Genomic DNA, 14,915 nt, shown 5'->3' with positions numbered 1-14,915 from the left:
TCAGGACTGTGGATTTTTATTATTCATGTATAATTTTTTTCATCAGTGGCTTTTGACCTCCAGACTTGTTTGTTTGCATACAGATACACAAACATTTCACTTAGATTTTACCCTAGTGCAGTGGTTCTCAATCTTCCCAATGCTATAGCCCTTTAATATAGTTCCTTATGTTGTGGGGACCCCAACCATAGAATTGTGTTTGTTGATATTTCATAACTGTAATTTTGCTACTGTTATGAATTGTAAGTATCTGTTTTCTAGTGATCTTAGGTAACCCCTGTGAAAGGATTGCTAGCTCCCCCAAAGGGGTTGCGACCCACAAGTTGAGAACCATTGCTCTAGAGATGGCCATTGGTTCAGTCAGTATTTGTCCTTTCCTCCCATGCTCTCTTTCTGTTGAGATGGGAGAGCAGGCAGAGCACACAGAAGGATGGTTTCTGTGAGACAACACATCTGTGCTTCTCTTGTGTTCCTGTTTATATAGTCAGTGCCATCACTTCCATTGTAACTCCCTGCAAACCCTAGAACTAAAGATAGGCAGGACAGAGGATTTTCAGATCAGGAACAGAAATTATCCTTCTGAGTATAAGAATATCTCGTACAAACTGAGCAGAGGTGGCGCACGCCTTTAATCCCAGCACTTAAGAGACAGAGGCAGGCGGATCTCTGTGAGTTTCAGGACAGCCTGGTCTACACAGAGAAACCCTGCCTCAAAAAAACAAAAAAGAATTCATCACACACAGTTGGACATGGGTCTCACACTTCAATCCCAACACTTAGGATGCTAAGGAGGAGATGTACCATGAATAAGAAGCCAGTCTGGGCTACAGCATGAGACCCTGTCTCCAAAAACAACAGAAACATATGTTAATATGTGTACCAAATATATGTAAGCAACGTGTAGTGCCTAGTACTGTAATGTCAGCATGTACACCACACATCTCCTAGACAAGCATTACATTGCCTGTCTGTCTACCCAGATCTCTCCCTTCAAACAAAATTTACACATTACAATCTGGGCATTCCTATCTGAAGGACTCAGACAAGACATCTCAAATTCACTGCATAGAATTCCTGGAGCAGTCACCCTTCTCTTCTTCCTTCATTTCCTCACTAGCACCAGTTCTTTACAGATTACTGTGAGTTCAGACCCCAGTGATTGAGGAAAAGATACAGTCACTACCCAAGTTAGAATAAAAACCAAATGCACTTCCAGCCCGTGTGTGCTCTCCAAACCCTCGTGATCAAGAGGAAAGTCTCCCTTGCCCAGACACTTGGGTTGGAATGGTGGTCTCCTATTTCTAACATCTGTCATAGCCATATGGAAGTAGAGTCTCTGGGCAGGGGAGACAAAACATGCTCTCTGATGACCAGGTTCTCAGTCTTGCCTTCCAGTGGGATGAGGATTCTTATATTTTAAAACAATGTGGCCCTCTCACTTGAGTATTTCCCTTAAGAAACAGAAATGACTGTTTTCATGTATAGAACTGATAATAACTGCTATATATAACTTGCATAAACACTCTGATGGTGATTATAGGCTTCTTTTAAAAAGTAATAGCTCCAGAGAAGGGACCGAAATGAAACACTGATTTGTGGTGCACATATAATTAGTGTGTGTCAGCTTTCTCGAATGGAACTGAATTCTGTTGATTTTCATCAGTGCTATTTCATTACCCTGCAGGGTCTCTTTTTGTCCAATCCTGTGAATATAATTTTAAAATTAATTACTTTCAATTAAATGTCACATTTAGTAGAAAGATTTTGTCACTGAGCTTTAAAAGACCATAGCTAAAATTGGAGGGTTACGAAAAGCAGGCAAGCCATCCAGCTTCCTGGGCTTTTTGTCCTTAAATACGGGGCAATTACCTGTATTCCTGTGTAACATTCTGGTCATTGAGCTACAGTTTAATTATTTATGAAACTGTGAAAGCATCCACCTACATGTATAGATGATAAGCCATTACATTTGTTAAAATCAGATAGCAGCAGCTGTGTGGCAGTGAAGTGAAATTTTAATATTCAATGCCTGTAAGTCTTGAGACACGGTGGACCCCATTGCCATGCATGCGGGACAGCCTGGTTTTTGCCTTGGTTGTGGGCCACTGATAAGAAGATTTAAATGCCTGTGAAAAGACTTTTGCTCCAGGGCAGAGACCTCAGTAGAAATCCATTTCTGTGCCTTGTGCTGCTGTGTTGAATGACACTCGCTGGTGGCGAAATGCAGTCATTCATATGGAAAGCTTGTTCTTCCAGGGAGCTGCTTGGGTCTGATAGCAGAAAAAAAGCAATGCTCTGTAGAGCGGTTAAGCTTTCTAAGAATTGCCCACGTAGATGCTACTCATTGCACTATTTTTCCATGAAAAAAGTATGTCCACAGATAAAACTATCTTAATCTAATTTTGAAGTGATTGTTGTTTTGTTACAAAGATAGCTGTCTGGGACCGCGGTTGTGATCCTGGTAAAAATATGCATTCTCTTTCCTCTGTGGTTGCTTATCAGATGTCTGTACTCCCACACAATGATCAAAGCAGAATTTACACCTCTGGCTTGAACAACATTTTACACATAGACTTTTACAACCTGAACCCATTTTAGAGAAGTCTTAGGTTGTAATTTATCTTTAAGTATAAAAACAGTGAAATTCACTGTTAAATTATTGTGAACTGTAAGTTGAAATGGCAGGAAGTTCTCATTCTTTAATCTGTTTTCAGTGCTTTTATGGTTTAAACAGGCAATTAGATCATTGGTGTAGATGTCACCCTCCTCAGTCAAAAAAATATTACTTGAGTGTTAATGTTTATTTTCAAGAAAAGGGCATTGTTTTTAGTTGTTTGTGGAGTTTATATATAGTTTCTAACCTTTGGAACTATAGGGCCCAGTTGGCAGCCTACATACACAAGCCCTGGGCTCAATCCTCCATCACACTACTATAGTCCCAGCATTCAGGAGGTAGAGGCAGGAGGGTCAGGAATTCAGTGTCTTCCTCAACTACATGAAGGATACATGAGACAGTCTCTCTCCTTTGAAAAAGAAAAATTACATTCTTTAGTTTTTGTGAGGTGGCAGGTGGGTGCTTGTGTGCCACAGAGTGCATGTGGAGGCCCAAGGACTACTTTTGGGGTCACAGTGTGCATGTGGAGGCCCAAGGACTACTTTTGGGGTCACAGTGTGCATGTGGAGGCCCAAGGACTACTTTTGGGGTCACAGTGTGCATGTGGAGGTCAAAGGACTACTTTTGGGGGTCACAGTGTGCATGTGGAGGTCAAAGGACTACTTTTGGGGGTCACTTCTCTCTTTCCACTGTGTGGATTCTGACATGGAACCTTTATCCACTGAACTATCACCAGCTGTTTTGGGGTTTTTTGTTTGTTTTTTAATGGTTGGAATGGCTGGAGAGATGACTCAGTGGTAACCATTAAAAGCACTTGCTGCTCTTCCATAGTGAAGGGGAGTTGGGAACACTTCCTTCCTTGTGGCAAAGGCAGCAGGGAAGGAAAGGCGTGCCGGGGACAAACATCTGGGTGAAAGGCTAAGAAAGCAGAAGGGCTGGGGGGTGTGGGGGGGTGTCTCATAAAATGCCTAGCCCTGAGTCCCCACCCATCCCCACAGATGTCAGCCTGCATTTTGGGGTTGTTGGTTCCTTAGCTCTCTCTGTGTTTCTGTCTGTGGTCTTTTCCACAGGCAGTCAGTCTTCCTGCCCCACAGAATGAATACAACTAACACCAGGATAAGTCCCATTCCCAGCACCTGTGTCAGGCAGCCCACATCTGCTTGTAACAGCAGCTCCTGGGGCTGTTGTTACCTAAACACACATAGCATACTCATTTTATTTGTTTGTTTTTTACACAGGGTCTCACTATGTAGCTCTGGATGTCCTGGAATTCACTATGTAGACCAAGCTGGCCTTGAACACACAGAGATCCGCGCCTGCCTCTGCCTCCTGAATGCAGGAATTCAAGGTGTGTGCCACTATGCCTGATACACATGAGTAATTTTAAAACATTTTTTTTTTAAGAAAGGAAGTCAGTCAGTGGTGGTACAGGTCTTTAATCCCAGACTTGGAAGGCAGAAGCAGGTAAATTGCCTAGTTTGAAGTCAACCTGGTCTACAGAGTGAGTTTCAAGATAGCCAGGGCTGTACACAGAGAAACCCTGTCTCAAAAAAACAAAACAGAGAGAGAGAGAGAGAGAGAGAGAGAGAGAGAGAGAGAGAGAGAGAGAGAGAGAGAGAGAGAGAGAGAGAGAAAAGAGAGAGAAGAGAAAAGAATTGGCAGAGAACTGTTGACCTCCAGCTGTGACTTAGCCCCACGTGGTGGTCTGCTGGATAACGTACTTCTCTCCTTCCTCATAGTGCTCCTTCTCTGCTGATACCACTTCCTGGAACTAAAGCCTCCACAGATAAATACTCGGTGTTTAAAGGAATTTCTGCTGACAAGCCCTCTGAAAGCCCGGCTTCATTTGGAGGTAAAAGCAGTTTATCAGTTGATAAATCTGTGACTGTAACTTTTAATTAAGTTGTATAAATCTTTAAGTGGCAGGTTTTTTATTGAATGTATCAGGTGCTGTTCCACGTGTTAAATATGTTTGCTCAGCCCAGTCTGTGATCTCTGGGTTCCTCACTGTAATGAGTTTCTGTCTCTGTTGTAGAGTCTGGTGACAAATACAGTGCGTTCAGGGAACTTGAACAAACGGCAGAGAGCAAGCCTCTAGGTGAGTTTGGATTCCATTTCCTCTTTTCCTTTGGCTGCATTGTGGGAAACCCTGTGCCTTGTGCGTGCTAGACAAGTGCTTTACCACTGAGCTACATCCTCTAACCCTTTAAGAAGTTTTGGTGTTTTTGTTTTAGTGGCATCCATAATCATTCATTTATTTTATTGCATATGTGTTTTAAAAGAAAAAAAAGATTTTTTTAAAGAATGGCAAGCAAGATGTTCTAGCACACACAGAATTACAGAATTGTAGCACTTGTGGAGTATAGACAGGGGGATCACAAATCTGGGACAAATCTGGGAAACATAGCTAGTTCCAGGCCAGCCTGGCCTACCTAGTGAGAGCCTACCAGTCACTTGGTAGGCCCCACTGGCTGAGAATTTATTGAGATTCGCTTGTGTCTGCTCTTTAAGTACTGGGATTAACGATGTGTACCAACATGCACAGTTTAAAAGATAACTGGCATATTATATAATTGTTGTGATACATACTCAGACTGCAGGGCTTTAATTCAGAAGCCCTTAGTGGTTGTTGCAATGCTTAGCTAGTCTTGTCATGGGCTAAGTAGAGCACCATCTTATGGGGGGCCTTGAAGTGACAGGAAAGCAGTGTGGCTCAGGTTTCCAGGCAGTACTTTTAAAATTTCAGGTAAATGTCATAGCAATACAATTTTCTCTGAAAACAGTATGTTGCCTTTCACTGGCATCTGCCAGGCAACTTAGATCCTGTGTCAAAGATAGCTGTGATTGGGCTGGAGAGATGGCTCAGCGGTTAAGAGCACTGCCTGCTCTTCCAAAGGTCCTGAGTTCAATTCCCAGCAACCACATGGTGGCTCACAACCATCTGTAATGAGATCTGGTGCCCTCTTCTGGCCTGTAGACAGAATACTGAGAATACTGTATACATAATAAATAAATAAATCTTTAAAAAAAAAAAGATAGCTGTGATTGCTCTATCCTAACATGCCCCAGGGCTGCTGACAGTGCCCTTGTGGACTGTGCAGAAAGTAGCCGCCAGTCTTAATCAGGACTTTTAAATCAGTTCCTGGTATGGTACTTGGCATTGTTTTCTTGGCTTCTCATCCATCATCTGGAGAGAAAAGCATTGTAGAATAACATTATTCAAAACAGCTCTGGGGCTGGGGAAATGACTCTGGATAAGGACACTTGCTGCCAACCCCGACACCCTGAGTTCTGTCCCAGAATCCACATGGTGAAAGGAGAGAACAGCTCTGCAAGTCATCGGTGAACTTGACACATATGCATGTTGTAGCATGTTTGGACTTATGCGCCCTTGTGTGTGTATGTATGTATGGGTGCGAGCACACAAAAAATACATCAGTAAACCTAATTTTTATTAATTTAAAAAAAGGCTGCTTTGATGAGCCAGGCAAGTAGAGCCTGTAAACTTCAGCATGGCCCCTCCAGAGCAGGAACTCATGTTCGTCCTCGGTGCATAGCAAGTTCAAAACCAGCATGGAACACAGCAGCAAACATCTGTGACACAGCAGAGAGTATCATAAGACAGGAATCAGCATTTCACATTCGCAGAGGTAGGGTGTGGTGCTCCAGCTGGAGAACCACCAGCCACAGCTTACTTTGAAGTGAGAGATTGATCTGATCTATCTGATTTTCTCATCATGTGAGAGTTGATCTAATTTATCTGATTTTCCCAAAGAGAGCCTAAGTGTGGTACAGTAGGCTAATAAAGAAATATACCTTAAGCCTGAGGTGCTGGCGCACATTTAATCCCAGCACTCGGGAGGCAGAGGCAGGCGGATCTCTGTGAGTTTAGGGCAAGCCTGGCCTACAAGAGCTAGTTCCAAGACAGCTAAGACTGTTACACAGAGAAACTCTGTCTTGAAAAAAGGAAGAAAGAAAGAAAGAAAGAAAGAAAGAAAGAAAGAAAGAAAGAAAGAAAGAGAAATACACCTTCTTCAGATTTTTCCTCATTATTGACACAATCCTGTCTGCTTAATACTCTTCAGGAACTAAAGATCATTAGAAAAAGGCAGAGGCAGGTGGATCTCTGTGAGTTCGAGACCAGCCTGGTCTGCAAGAGCTAGTTCCAGGCTCCAAAACCACAGAGAAACCCTGTCTCGAAAAACCAAAAAAAAAAAAGGAAGTATTGTATTTTTACAAAATGACAAACTAGAGATGAGCAAGACTTGACCTAATTAGTATTTTACCAAATCGACCTTTGTAGACAGAGTTTCTGTCCCACTTGGTCCCACAGCCATTCAGTCCCAAATAAACACACAGAGGCTTATATTAGTTATAAACTGTTTGGCCTATTGCTCATGCTTATTACTAACTAGTTCTTACAACTTAAATTAACCCATAATTCTTATCTATGTTTAGCCATGTGGCTTGGTACCTTTTCTCAGTAAGGCATTCTCATCTTGTTTCCCCTACATCTGGCTTCTGACTGACTCTCTGCCTTTCCTCTTCACAGAATTCTCCTAGTCTGGTTGCCCTACCTATACTTCCTGACTGGCTACTGGTCAGTCAGTGTTTTATTAAACCAATACGGGTGACAAATCATTACAGTGTACAAGAGCATTATCCCACAGCATACCTTCTTGGCACAGGGAGTGCAATATGGCACCTAGTGGATACCAAGTAGCCTTCCAAAGCTTTAGGGCTGAGATGTAGTTCAGTGTAGAGTGACTATTTAGCATGCATGGGCAGGCTCCTGGTTTCCATCCTCAACACTGCTAAATTGATCAGTTAATTGAATGAATGAATGAATGAATGAATGAATGAATGAATGAGTCAGTCAGTCAGTGTTACGTATCCAAGTCAGCTTATGTATCCAAGAAGAAGGAGAAGTCAGTTACTGTGCTGTGCTGTACTTGATTCAAATCACCATTGTTCAGAATTTTCAAGAATTGACTTGTGATTTTAAAAACGAAGAGGTGTGTGTGTTTGTGTGTGTGTGTGTGTGTGTGTGTGAGAGAGAGAGAGAGAGAGAGAGAGAGAGAGAGAGAGAGAGAGAGAGAGTGTGTGTGTGTGTGTGAGAGAGAGAGAGAGAGAGAGAGAGAGAGAGAGAGAGAGAGAGAGAGAGAGAGAGAGAAGTTAGTATGTGTGGTTAAACATGGCATGTAGTTTGAGTAATCCTTAGATTGTATCCTAACCTTAATTCTGCACATTGTGAAGTGTGTCGGCTCTCATGAGGGTTTCCTCCTGAGAATGCAATCACATTCTGCCTTTCTGTACTCAGCGCTCAAAGCTGACTTCTCCACTTTTGCTTGGGGTGGGGTAGTCTCTAAGTGTAAGGGAGGTGCAGTGGATATTCCACTGCACCAGCATCTCTCCACAGGAAGGGCCACCTCTTAGAATAGATCTTAGCTTCTAGCAATATTTTCTTGTGATTCATCCAAATAGCTTGAAGATATGAAAGCTATTTCTTTCTCCATACTTGTGTTAGGTACTTGGTGTTCAAATGTGAACCTTAGAGGAATCCTGACTTCATTCTGTCCTAGGAGAGCTTCAAGTAGAGCCTGGTTTAATGTCAGGATTCTTTGGTGTTAATGATCATGATATAAATGTTACTTTAATTTTTTTTATTTTATGTATGTAATTGTTTTTGCCTGCATGTATGTCTATGTACCACATGGGAACCTAGTGCCCACAGAGCCCAGAAGAGAGCATTGGACCTCCAAAGACTAGAGTTATAGACAGTTATGAGCGGCCGTGTGAGTACTAGGAACTGAACCCAGGTCCTCTGAAAGAATAGCCAGTGCATTTAACTGCTGGGCCATTTGCGTTATTCTTATTAGAGTCAATAGGAAAAGGTAGTGGTGCCCAAAATGTAAGTGGTGCCTTGGTCCTGTTTTCTCAGCCTGAACTGAGGCTCAGTTTTTGTCTTTTGATTTACTGGTTTTCGTTTCCCTCTGCTTCACCCAGTTTAAAGCCTTCGAGTTACTGTAATTAGTTATGTTGAATGTTTTATTCTAAACTTCTTTAAAACTTTCCTTGGTCTGGGCCATTTGTACTACAGACCTTTCATCGCAGCACTTGGAAAGTGGAGACAGGAGGATGAGGAGCACAAAGTCATACTTGGCTACGTAGCAAATTTGAGCCAAAAGATAGGAGGAATGGGATGTTTAATGTTAAACCTTAGAGCCTCTGCAGGGCCGCAGTTCAGAGCGGAGCTTCTTGCGGTACTGAGCCAGTTTAATCAGTACTCACAGGCTTAGCCAGAAGTTCCACATAAGTTCTAAAAAATATTCTACATAAAAAAGGACACTTCTTTGTAGAGCTTTAGCCAAATACTCTTTTAAATTTTCTCAGGGGCCGGACGGTGGTGGCGCATGCCTTTATCCCAGCACTCGGGAGGCAGAGGCAGGCAGATCTCTGTGAGTTCGAGGCCAGCCTGGTCTATAAGAGCTAGTGCCAGGACAGGCTCCAAAGCTACAGAGGAACCCTGTCTCGAAAAGAAAAAAAAAATTTTTTCTTAGGGCCTAAAAAGTTACAAAAATCAAAGGAGGAGCTTGCAAGAATCTAAGGTGAAGTAAAAAGCTGCCAGTGGACCAGCAGGTCACTCCCAGCCAGCTTATTCACTGAAACATGCTTTGGTTCTGAAGTTATAAACCCCGTTCTCATTTCCTTCTAACCCTTTTACCCAGTTTACATTCCTGATGGAAAAATTTACAATTCGTCCTCAGTAAGTTTAGTTTCTGTGTGGTTTGTGTTTAGAAATCAAAACCTGTCAATTTCACAGATATTTCAAAGCAATAATCATAAGTATATTTGGGATATGATCTGGACATTGTAACTCACGCCTTTAATTATAGCATTCATGAGGCTGAGGCAGGAGAATTCCCATGAGTTAAAGATCAGCCTGGGCTACCATGTGAGACATTGCCTCAAAAAACCAAAATGACAAAAAAAATTACTACTAATTACATTTTCATGTATAGAAATAACACAGTGTCATCAACGTGTCTGTAAAATCCTAGGGTAATTTTCATATTTGTATTTTCTGTCAATTTGTGAAATTGAGTTTTTTATATTTCTCTCTCTCTCTCTCTCTCTCTCTCTCTCTCTCTCTCTCTCTCTCTCTCTCTCTCTCTCTCTCTCTTGGTTTTCTAAGACAGAGTTTTCCAGTAGCTATGGAGTCTGTCCTGGAACTAGCTCGGTAGACCAGGCTGGCCTCGAACTCAAGAGGATCCACCTGCCTCTGCCTATGTTATGACTTTTAATGTTATATCTTGAAAACAATTATAGGAAACTTGAAGGCTGCTCCTTTTTCTCAGATTAGTGTAGTACTGTGGGTGTATTGTCTTGATGACTTTTACTAATAAATCGGTTCAGTATCAGATTAAGAAGAAAAATCACACTGTTTCCAGTGCTTTTTCCATTTGGAAAGTCAGAGTGCAGATCAGGCATCAGGCACGATGGTGTAAAACCTGCTGTCCATGGTGTCAATATTAGAAACTGATTTTATGGTTTTGGTTTTAAGTACATTTTATGGCTCATACGTATCTGTGTTTCATTTTTTAGAAAAAATATTTTTTTTAAAAAAATGGCCAAGGCCAGCTGGACTATTACCAAAAAAAGCATGGGATAAAACTGAACTCTCTGATCATGACGAACAATGAGGGCTGATGAGACGCCAAGGACAATGGCACGCAGTTTTGATCCTACGCAATCTGCTGGCTTGGTGGGAGCCTAGCCAGTTTGGATGTTCACCTTCCTAGATATGGACGGAGGGGGGAGGACCTAGGACTTACCACAGGGCAGGGAACCCTGACTGCTCTTTGGACTGGAGAGAGAGGGGGAGAGGAGTGGGGGGAAGGGGAGAGGGGTGGGAGGAGGGGGAGAAGAGTGGGAGGAGAGGGAGAAGAGTGGGAGGAGGGGGAGGGAAAGGGGAGGCTGGGAGAAGGTGGAAATTTGTTTTTTTTTTTTATTCTTCTTTTATCAATAAAAAAAAAATGGGTGAGAAGCTGGACATGGTAGTGCATGCCTATAACATCAGCAGGTAGAGACAGGAGACTGCCACAAATTCAAGGCCAGTTTACTCTACCTAGTGAATTCTAGGCCAGCCAGAACTACAAAGGTAGACTGTCTTTAAAAATAATAATAATAAGCCGGGCGGTGGTGGCGCACGCCTTTAATCCCAGCACTCGGGAGGCAGAGGCAGGCGGATCTCTGTGAGTTCGAGACCAGCCTGGTCTACAAGAGCTAGTTCCAGGACAGGCTCCAAAACCACAGAGAAACCCTGTCTCGAAAAAAAAAAAAAAAAAAAAATAATAATAATAATAATAAGTGGGTGTGAATTAGTAAAGAAATTTAGGGTTTTTACTTTTAACTCTCTAGAAGTGACAGTCATTATTTTTTAAATAATCAGTGATGTTGGTTGCATAGCAATATTCATGTTTGGTATATATCTGGATTTCATTAAATGGCATGTCCTAGCGGGTGTCACTGTAGAGCTCCAGACGCTGGAAGGAAAGTGAGGTCATCTGCATCCTGTCCTTGTAATTGTGAGAGACAAGATTAGATCCTAATGAAGAACACAAGCCTTAGTAAGAGTCCTGGCTTGCCTGGTCTGCAGAGCAAGTCCCAGGGTAGTCAGGGCAACACAGAGAAACCCTGTCTCAAAACAACAATGCCAGCAACAATAAAAACCCAAACAAACAAAAAGAGAATTATGGCCCCAGAGTTTAAATAATCAGTTCTCGGGGGCTGAAAAAAGTGGCTCAGAGGATAAAAATGTTTGCCACAGAAGCCCAGTTTCCTGAGTTCAGTCCTCAGACTCCATAGGAAGGAGAAGAGCTAGTCAGTGCCCAGTGCGCACCACACTCACACACATAGATAGCAACAGTAATCATAGGTTTTTACATTTTTATAGGGCTCTTATCTATGGCACTTAACTTGCTTTCCAAATAACTAGTTCTTTTTTCAAAGATTTTCTTTGCCAAAATATCTTCAAATTAATATGTCTGTGTACTTAGCAAGATCTCATTATATCCTATCATCTAATAATTTGTGTTCCTGTGTGTGCATGTGTGTATGTGTGCATGTGTGCTCAGCATTGAAACTAGGTCATGGTTGTTTCATGCATGAGCTTTACCACTGAATACTAAGCTACAATGCTAGCCTTTAGTAATTGGGTTTTTTGTTTTTCATGGTGGTTAGTTCATTGGTTGTTTGGTTAGTTGGTTGGTATGTTTGAAACCTGGTCTTGTTAAGTAGCCCAAGTTGGCCTCAACTTGTGATCCTTCTGCCTCAGTTTCCCAAGTTCTGGGAAGGTGTGTGCCACAACATCCAGCTCTAAATCTTTTGGAAGTCTTGTTGTTCAGTTGTGCATTCTGAACATCAGAAGCAGAAGACTTCTTCTCAATACTTCGTTGATGCTTTTGATTCTGTTTAAAACCGTATGGCATGTTTCATCTTTAAAGGGCTGCTCAGTGTGCCTCTCTGGAGCCTCCAGCTTCTCTTTCAGTCTGGACAGGGGAGGAGTTTTGAGGGCAGTGCTTGCCTGGTTCCATATCACACTGGCTGTAATGAAGAAACAAGTTGTCTGATGAGAGTGTGGACTGTGGTTACTGTCAAGCCAGGGGAGAAACCTATAAAACCTTACCAGTTCAGTACGCATTGTTCTGTGTGGGCTTAACTCTGCGGCTTTCCTTCACTGCATGCTCTTTCTTTCAGGAGAGAACTTTGCCGAGTTCAGATCCACAGGAACCGATGACGGCTTCACCGACTTCAAGACCGCCGATAGTGTGTCACCCCTAGAGCCACCAACAAAGGACACTTTTCCAGCAGCCTTTCCCTCCGGAGCAGCACAACAGAAACAGACACCAGCGAAAACCCCTCTGAATTTAGCAGACCTAGATATGTTCTCCTCAGTCAATTGCAGTGGCGAAAAACTGGTGCCCTTTTCAGCTGCGTTTAGCACGTCCAAGTCAGTTTCCACCAGACCTCCGCCGGCCGGCTCTGTGGCAGCCCCAGCAGCGCTGGCATCCACTAAAACTTCTAGTTTGGTAGATGATTTTGGAGAGTTCAACCTCTTCGGGGAATACTCGAATCCTGCATCTGTTGGGGAGCAGGACGACTTTGCAGATTTCATGGCTTTCGGTAACAGCTCTATTTCATCTGAGGCAAAAGCAGACGACAAATACGACGTCCTCAGAGAGGAAGTGAGTCCCAGCCCCTTGGCCAGCAGCACAGTGGAGAGTGCACAGAATCCACCTGCTGCATCTTCCAAGTACGATGTCTTCAAACAGCTTTCCCTAGAGGGAGCTGGACTGGCCATCGAGGAGTTCAAAGAGAACACTCCTTCTGCCAAGAGTGACGATGACTTTGCTGACTTCCACTCCAGTAAGTTTTCATCCACAAGCTCAGACAAATCCCTGGGAGAGAAAGCGGTGGCTTTCAGACACGCCAAGGAAGACTCTGCTTCGGTGAAATCATTAGATCTCCCCTCCATCGGTGGCAGCAGCGTTGGCAAGGAGGACTCGGAAGATGCGCTTTCTGTTCAGTTTGACATGAAACTGGCTGATGTGGGAGGAGATCTTAAGCATGTCATGTCTGATAGCTCTTTGGATTTGCCAACAGTTAGTGGCCAACATCCTCCTGCCGCAGGTGAGGAATTGGTGAGATTGCTCTGGTGATGGTGATGTAGATTTCAAAGATGATTCTGTGGGTTCTGTCTGACTGACAGACTGAGGCGCTGGCTCGTTACCTTGCGGATATCTAGTAATTAGCCTCCTGTTGTCTGTCTGCGTGAAGCAGTGTTCAACATGATGTTATGGAAACAATCTGTGGGTACTCTGACTGCTCCAGAACTTAGATTGGAGAGCCGAAATCTTTTTATTTTTGAAACCTAATACTCACTTGGTGTCAGAGGCCCATACAAACCCACTGCTCAGTGAAGCCCACATAGCCAGGAATTTTATAAAAACTTTCGCAGTGTCACAGTGTTTCTTCATCCCTGTGAGTGGGATCAATGCTCCCGCTCTCCTTTGTCTTCTCTTGAGTACATTTAGAGTTGCTAAGACAGTATTGGTTTGGTTTACAGAAACTGACTCTTCCTAGGCCAAGAAAGTAAAAACCTCTTCCCACTTGGAATGCAGTTTGTCAGCTTCCTTGAGAAGAGGTAAAGAGGTCACTTAGGGATGCTCGGTGTGTCAGGACCTGGCGGGGAGCAGGCCTGTTTTCAGTGTTACTGTTTGGCAGCGTGACTGCGAGTATTAAGTTGTATTAACCCTGTAGATGCTAGGGTAGGGTAACTACTAACTTCTGATAAGATGTGTGAAAGCCTTTCACAAGGGAGCCCTCTTTAAACCCTGTGTGGATTCACATATAGCAGTTTGTTCTCTGGTCCAGCTTCCTGTCACAAGAACTAGATTCCCAAGTGTCCTAGTTTTTATTTCATTTTGTTTTTTAATATGTATATAGAAAGATAAACCTATTTTGTGGCCTTTAATAATGAGAACTATCTCAGCATTACTGTATTATTCTAGAAAAGGTAGTGTGCACATGCAGGGTTTGTTTCTTTACCTGGGAGGGACAGGTAAGACACTTCCAAGTTTACAGGCTCAGCAGACATTGTGAAGTGCTGTAGAGTCCACAGATTTCAAACTGGCAAATGGTGTCTGTCCTTTGCTACTGAAATGGGTTTCTTATGCTGGGTTTTGAATGGAAAGCAAAGTTATCAAAGATCAGCGTGTTTCGCCTGCTGCCAGCCAAGGGGTTTCCTAGGTGCAGCTGGCTATCTGAGCTCCTTCTGCCCTTTGCTGTTATTTCCTCATTTTTTTTCCTGTTTTTCCTTTTTTCCTTTGCTGCTGTTTGTTTGATGGATGATTTTATTCTTCTTTTTTGTATGAGCTGTGTGAGCCACAACACTTGGTTGCAAGGGGCATTCTTTTTTAAGCAACAGCATTTGATTTTTATTTAAAAAACAATTTCACAACATGTATACTAGCCTTTTGGACTTTGAAGTTATTAATTAGAGGCTATTTTTCTGAAAATGAATCTATATTCTTTCACAGTGCCAAACCACAAATCTGTGAAATGAGTTAATCCAGGTTTGGGATGTCTTTTTCCCGCCTTTTATTTGGGAAGGAGAGGTTGGCTTTTGACTGAGCTCATTCCAATGGACCTGTTGAATAATCTGTGCCCGTGCTCTCTCTGTATGTTTGGACCACTCTCAGAATGGAACCTGCCATGTTCAAGCCCACTCTCTTCAGAG

General features: G+C 42.8%; 1 protein-coding gene across 18 annotated transcripts in view; it reads left to right on the top strand.

Moving 5' to 3' along the window:
• The window catches only part of Synrg (synergin gamma), a 72,376-nt gene that overhangs the window by 31,514 nt on the left and 25,947 nt on the right, over positions 1-14,915 (top strand). For all 18 annotated transcript variants that reach the window (XM_075991297.1, XM_075991296.1, XM_075991292.1 and 15 more), the window contains 3 exons: positions 4,354-4,466; positions 4,650-4,712; positions 12,374-13,306. In XM_075991297.1, the coding sequence (XP_075847412.1) occupies positions 4,354-4,466; positions 4,650-4,712; positions 12,374-13,306 (1,109 nt within the window). The remainder of the gene's footprint in view (positions 1-4,353; positions 4,467-4,649; positions 4,713-12,373; positions 13,307-14,915) is intronic.

The sequence above is a fragment of the Microtus pennsylvanicus genome, chromosome 11 (assembly GCF_037038515.1).
Source record: "Microtus pennsylvanicus isolate mMicPen1 chromosome 11, mMicPen1.hap1, whole genome shotgun sequence".
In the NCBI taxonomy this organism is placed as follows: Eukaryota; Metazoa; Chordata; class Mammalia; order Rodentia; family Cricetidae; genus Microtus; species Microtus pennsylvanicus.
Note: the sequence above shows the minus strand (reverse complement) of the source record. Positions and strands in the feature narration are given on the sequence as shown.